The sequence below is a fragment of the Myotis davidii genome, unplaced genomic scaffold (assembly GCF_000327345.1).
Source record: "Myotis davidii unplaced genomic scaffold, ASM32734v1 scaffold514, whole genome shotgun sequence".
NCBI lineage: Eukaryota > Metazoa > Chordata > Mammalia > Chiroptera > Vespertilionidae > Myotis > Myotis davidii.
In genome coordinates, this window is record NW_006286236.1 from 410,343 (window position 1) to 417,599 (window position 7,257).

A 7,257-nucleotide genomic window follows, 5' to 3' on the forward strand; every position below is an offset into this window, starting at 1 on the left:
GCCAGAACCGGTTTGGCTCAGTGGATAGAGCGTCGGCCTGTGGACTGAAAGGTCCCAGGTTCGATTCCGGTCAAGGGCATGTACCTTGGTTACAGGCACATCCCCAGTAGGGGGCGTGCAGGAGGCAGCTGATCGATGTTTCTGGCTCTCTATCCCTCTCCCTTCCTCTCTGTAAAAAATCAATAAAAAAATATGTATTAAAAAAACAACAACATATCCTTAGGTGAGAATTTAACAAACAAACAAACAAAAAAAAAACACAACAGAGGAGTCCACCGCCATGGGATATTTCAGTTTAGACTATGATGGACATGTTTTTATACCATGCACCTTTTTAATAAGACAAGCAATGGCAGTAACAGCTAAAATCAGTTATTTAAACGAGGCTAAGGGCTGACCAGATACCTGATAGATGAACTCATCAATGATATCCCAGAGCCACTGGTTGGGCAGTTCAAGGGGAGCAGGACCATCAGCATCTGCACAGAAGATCACAGGAAAGTCAGGCTAGAAGCAAGGACTCTGCCCACTTGGTAAGGCTGCAGAGCACATTTTACAATTTCTCTCTTAAAAAGACGGTAAGTCATGCCCTAGCGGTGTGGCTTTGTTGGTTGGGCCTCGTCCCGTGCACAGAAAGATCGCCAGTTTGATTCCCAATCAGGGCACATGCCCAGATTGTGGGCTCAACGCCCGGTAGGGAGATGTGAAGGAGGCAGCAGGTCAACGTTTTGCTCTTACATCAATGTCTCTCTCGCTCCCTCACTTCCTCTAAAACCAATAAAAACATACCCTTGGGTAAAAAAAACTAAAAAGGTTGTGAGTTTCCATACTCTTCCTTGAAACCCTGTCTAGCATCTCTCTCTTTTTTTTAAAGGTATTTTTCATTGATTTTGAGAGAAAGAGAAAGATCAATGTGGGAGCCAAACGTCCATCATCTTCCTCCTACAGGACCCCTACTGGGGACTGAGCCTGAAACCCGGGCATCGGGCATATGATCTGACCGGGAATTGAACCAGAAATCTTTCAGTGCACAGGATGGGCCCAACCAACTGAGCCACACTAGCCAGGGCTAAAAAAATCTTTAAAAAACTGTGTATCATAAGGCATTATCCCCTCTCCGCCTGCACATTAAATCCTGTTAAAAGAGCTGGAGGCCAACACTAGGCTCATCACACCCTCTCCCGCCCTCACTTGCCCAAGCCCCAGACTCACTAAGAATGTAGTTGAAGAGATTGCAGTAGTTATAATAGGATTCAAACCTCTGCTCCAAGGAAGGTCCCCCCTGTAAAGAGAGCAGAGACATCAGGACACAGATCATTAATTTTTTTTTTTAATATATTTTATTGATTTTTTACAGAGAGGAAGGAAGAGAGATAGAGAGTTAGAAACATCAATGAGAGAGAAACATCGATCAGCTGCCTCCTGCACATCTCCCACTGGGGATGTGCCCGCAACCCAGGTACATGCCCTTGACCGGAATCGAACCTGGGACCCTTCAGTCCGCAGGCAGACGCTCCATCCACTGAGCCAAACCGGTTTCGGCTAGATCATTAATTTTAATGTGTTACTAGTGGTGTCCATGAAAGCTGACAACAAATACAGAATTGATATCCGCTCTCTCCTTCTTAATATGCAAAGAGCACTCCAGCAAGAGGGAAGACAAAAAGTGCCAAGAGACACTGAGTACCAGACTACAATGGTCAGGTTTTTGTTTTTATTATTATTTTTAAAGAAAGGAAGGAAGAGGGGGAGAGAAGAGAAATACTGATGCAAGAGAGCAAAGCATCAATCAGCTACCTCACTACGCGCCCCCTTACTGGGGATCAAGCCCGAAACCCAGGCATGTGCCAGACTGGGAACTGAACGAATCATCTTTCAGTGCACAGGACGAGGCCCAACCAACTGAGCCACCCTAGCCAGGGCCACAATAATCAGCTTTTATGGCAACAACCTTAACCAAACATTAGGCAACGGGCATGCACATCTAGCAAAGCAGAGGAAGAAAGGTGTTTCAGCAAAAACAGTACAAACAAAGGCAAAAAGGTAAAACTGCGGGACTTTAAGGTAAGAAGAGACAATGCTACACTGGACTACACTGGGCCAGGAATGAAGAGGTCTTTAAGGTCCAAACAAAAACCTAGAAAACAAAATCTAGGCCAGGAGGTCAGCAAATCCACCATCACCTGTTTTAATGAAGTTTTATTGGAATGCAGCCATGACCACTCCTTGCCTACAGCACAGTTGAATAAATTCGAGATATCATTATGACCGTTGAAGTCTAAAATACTATCTGGGCCCTGGCCAGTTTGGCTCAGTGGATGGAGCGTCGGCCTGCAGCCCGGAGGGTCCCAGATGATTCTGTCAAGGGCATCTACCCCGGTTGCAGGATCGATTTCCTAGTTGGGGTTGGGTGTGAGGCAACCAATTGAAGTGTCTCTGTTTCTTCCTCTCCTTTCCACTCTCTCTAAAAATCAGTGCAAAAACTTGGGTGAGAATTAACAACAACAAAAAAATTTAAGTGGACAAGAGTGGAAACTGAAACCAGCTGAGCAACTACCCAGTAGTTCAGGTATGAGATAATGCCTTGGACTATCAGCAGTGGTAAAAGTAGTAGTTGATTTCAAATAGTATGTTGAAGGTACAGCTGAACAGGATTTGCTGCAAAATTGATGTCAAATGAGAGAAAAGTCAGGATTGATACCACTGCCTGGCTGGTGTGGCTCAGAACTGAGCACTGACCTATGAACCAGGAGGTCAGGGTTTGATTCCTGGTTGGGGGATGTGCTCTGGTTGTGGGCTTGATCCCCAGTAGGGGAGACAGCTAAGTGGAGGTGTTGAACAGTAGAGTAAAATCTGGATCTGGAGAGACTGGAGCCTAAGAGATTTGTAAGTCACTGGTGGATATAAATACTGCAGATGCTTTTCTTGTTTTGTTTTTTTGTTGTTGTTAATACTCACCCAAGGATATTTTTTCCATGATCTTTAGAGAGTGGAAGAGAGGGAGACAGATGGGAAGAGAGAAAAAGAGAAACATCGATGTGAGAAACACATCAACTGGCTGCCTCCTACACACACCCCAAGTGGGGCCAAGGATTGAACCTGCAACCCAAGTATGTGCCCTTGACTGGCAAACAAACCTGTGACCCTGCATTACACGGGCCAACACTCTAACCACTGAGAAAACCGTCCAGGGCAGTGCAGATTGTATTTTAAGAGGCTCAGGCACTCTAAAATTTATAAATTAGGAAGAAAAGAATTAAGCAAGTGCCCAAAGTTGAGGTAATGTGGTAAAAAGAACCCTGGTGTCACAATAAGACAGATCTGGGTTCAAGTTTATCAACTAACTGTAGGAATTAGAGAAAAAGCAACCTCTTTGCACCTCAGTTTGCCTGTTTTGCAGGATCACTGTGGGAGTGGACACGTGGATGTATTCCAAGAGCCCAGCACTGTGCCTGGCAAACAGTGACAGTTTTATTTATGTTTCAGAGAGAAGGAGGCTCCGTGGTAATGCACAAGGGAAAAAAGGACATTCCAAGCAGAGGCAGCACAAGGTGCTTAGAACACACTGTTAGGATGGCAGCCTAAACCAGTGCACCGTGATGAGTGCCCGGCCAAGGAGAACTGGGGATGGAAAAACTAAAAAGGATGGACAGGCCATGCAGTGTTGTAGTTTCTAGACTCAATTCTCCCACTGCCACTTCTTAAAACATGCCAACCACTCTTGGGCACTGTGTTCTGGGGACAAAATGGCAGAAAGTTAAAAAAACTGCCAGCAGCCCGGCTGGTGTAGCTCAGCAGTTGAGCACTGAGCCAGGAACCAAGAGGCCACTGGTTCGATTCCCAGTCAGGACACATGCCTGGGTTGCGGACTTGATACCCTGTGGGGGGCGTGCAGGAGGCAGCCCATCAATGTTCCCCTCTCATCATGGATGTTTCTACCTCTCTATCCCTCTCCCTCCCCTTGCCCCTAAATAAATAAATAAATTAAATAATGAATTAATGAATGAATAAATATTAATTAAATATATTTAAAAAAACAAACAAACAAAACCTGCCAGCAACATGTAGATACTCACACTGACTTTAGCATATATGTGCCTGTAGTATAATTCTTTGTACAAAATCAGGAAGACAGCATCTGAAAGAGATGGCAAAGGGGTACTTTAGTAATCCACAAAACAACTAGGGAATTCTGGCAGTTTTAGCTCCTTGGGGTCAGTAAAAGTATAAACGTGATTTCAGAGACTGAACAGCTAAACTCTTAACACTTACACCTAAAAATACATCCAACAAGAAAATTTGTTTCTCGAGGGAAAGGGACTAGACGTTGGGTAGTGAGCACAAAATACACTATACAGATGTTGTATTATAAAGCTGTACACCTGAAATTTATATAATGTTATTAACCAATGTTACTCCAATAAATTTAATTAAAAAAGAAAATTCATTTCTCATTTTACTCTTTCAACCTCATCAATTTAATTCAGGCCCATTCCTGTTCACCGTTTAGAGACTTTCACCATACAGTTGCTTAAATAAACCAGCACATAAGTAAATGGTAACTCCATGAAATCAATATGATGCTACCTATCGAAATTGCAAATACATGGATATCACTGACTTAGTTGGAACTTGGCTAGCACCTGGGAACCTCGATTTCAGAAGGGTTCCCACCACCCTGATAAGGGGCTCCCCCCGCTGTGCCTAAACTGTTCCAACCATATGGTTTATTCTCAACACTGACTTTTCCTTCTGGGCGTCTGGAATGTTGGGACATGTTAGGCAGAGTGTGTGCCTACATGACCAGGCCAGATAACATCCCTAGACACCAAGTCTGTAATGAGCTTCTCTGGCACTCCATCCACTCGTCCTCCAATCCCGTTTGAGGAGTTAAGTGCGCCTGTGACTGCACGGGATGGGCTGTTGGAAACTTGCGCCTGGTTTCCTCTGGACTTCAGCGCATGCACCGTTTCCCTTTGCTGACTTTGCTCTGAATCCTTTTGCTATAAACCCTGATAGCTGTGGGGCAGCTACACACTGAGTACTGAGTCCTCCCAGCAAATCATCATACTTGGAGGTGGTCTTAGGAATGCTGAAGATGCAGAATATGTACTCTCCAAAAATATAATGAATTTTTTTAAAATGGAAAGGGACGTTTATATGAAAAAGGAACAAAAGAGCTACAGTTAAGCCTTGAATAACATAGTTTGAACTGTGCAAGTCCACTTATACATGGAATTTTTTCAGTAAATACCTGTACTATTTTTTTTATTGTGGTCAGGAGACTGTAGATGAAAAGGACCAATTATATGCATTGATCTGTGCCATTTGATATAAAGTCACTGGGGAATCATAAAGGAAACAAAGGTTTCTGAGGAATCAAAACTTATATGCAGATTTCACTGTGTGGGGGTTCGGCACCCCTAACCCTTACGTTGTTCCCAAAGTGAACTGTAGTGGTACATCTACACAATGGAATACTACGCCGCTATAAAAAAAAAGGAACTCTTACCATTTGCAACAGCATGGATGGAACTGGAGAGCATTTTGCTAAGTGAAATAAGCCAGTCGGAGAAAGATAAATATCACATGATCTCACTCATTTGAGGAATGAACAAGAATAGATCCAGAGACAAATGGCAGGGGAGGGAGGGTTGGAGAGCAACCACAGGATTGTATACATGCATATTAGCATAACCAATGGACACAGACACTGGACGGTAGGGGCTTGTCCAGGGTGGGAATGGCTGGAGGAGGGGGAGGGTCTATTGGGGAAAAAGGAGACATATGTAAAACTTTAGACAGTAAATAAATTTTAAAAAAACAAAAACAAAATACAGCCCTAGCCAGTTGGGCTCAGTGGATAGAGCGTCGGCCTGCGAACTGAAAGGGCCCAGGTTCAATTCCGGTCAAGGGCACATGCCTGGGTTGTAGGCTCAATCCCCAGTGGGGGACTTGCAGGAGGCAGCCGATCCATAATTCTCTCTCATCATGGATGTTTCTCTCTCTCCCTCTTCCTTCCTCTCTCAAATCAATAATAAAAAATTTTTTTTTTAAAAAGTGAACCGTATTCCTATTTGCATATGTATGCATAGAGTATCACGAGAAAGATAAACAAAAAAATTTAACACTAGATGGCCCCAGAGAGATAAACTGAAGACTTAGGGACAGAAGTGGAAGGGGAATTTTTATACCAAATCTTTTATACCCTGGTGTACAGTGAAGCTTTACCTGTTTAAAAGTACATTATGAAACTCCTAATGTTCTTAATATAATAATATTACGTTCTTTATAGGCAAATAGGCTCTATAATATAGGCTCTATATTATATAGAGTATAAGGTCTAAACAACATAAAAATAACATTTTTTTCAGAGTGAGTTCTAAACCTGTGTAACAATGATGATACTAATAGTAAGTTAAAAAAAAAAGTTAGGGCCAAAACCGGTTTGGCTCGGTGGATAGAGCATTGGCCTACGGACTGAAAGGTCCCAGGTTCAATTCCGGTCAAAGGCATGTACATGGGTTGCGGGCACATCCCCAGTGGGAGATGTGCAGGAGGCAGCTGATGGATGTTTCTCTCTCATCGATGTTTCTAACTCTCTATCTCTCTCCCTTCCTCACTGTAAAAAATCAATAAATTAAAAAAAAAAAAGTTAGGAAAAAAAGTGCAAGACATATACATTGAAAACTATAAAACATTGCTAAAAGAAATTAAAGACCTCAATACATGGAAAGACATCCAGTGTCCATGAGAACTTAATATTAAAATGGCAATACTTCAGACTAGCTGGCGTGGCTCAGTGGTTGAGCATCGACAAACCCAGCTGACTTTTTTGCAGAAATTGATGAACTGATCCTAAAATTCATATGGAAATCCAAAAAAAAACTAAGAAAAAATCAAAATAATCTTAAAAAAGCACACCTCTCAATTTCAAACTGCAAAGCCGTGATGAACCAGGAGATCATGGTTCGATTCCTGGTCAGGACACATGCGTGGGTTGTGAGCTTGATCCTGGTAGGGGACGTGCAAGAGGCAGCCAATCAATGATTCTGTCTCATCATTGATGGTTCTTTTTTTAATTTTTATTGATTTCAGAGAGGACGGGAGAGGGAGAGAAGGATAGAAACAATTAATGATGAGAATCATTGATAGGCTGCTTCCTGCAAGCCCTGTACTGGGAGTCAAGCCCACAACACAGGCATTTGCCCTGACAGGGAATTGAACCATGACCTCCTGGTTCCTAGGTCCAACCAC

The 7,257-nt window shown here is 43.1% G+C and overlaps 1 protein-coding gene across 1 annotated transcript in view; it reads right to left on the reverse strand.

Annotated features, from left to right (window-relative positions):
* EIF3L (eukaryotic translation initiation factor 3 subunit L) overlaps positions 1–7,257 on the reverse strand; it is a 27,074-nt gene that overhangs the window by 14,826 nt on the left and 4,991 nt on the right. The window contains exons 4-6 of the mRNA XM_006757418.2: positions 4,077–4,138; positions 1,213–1,282; positions 406–479 (exon numbers count right to left, since the gene is read on the reverse strand). Coding sequence (XP_006757481.1) covers positions 406–479; positions 1,213–1,282; positions 4,077–4,138 — 206 coding nt within the window. The remainder of the gene's footprint in view (positions 1–405; positions 480–1,212; positions 1,283–4,076; positions 4,139–7,257) is intronic.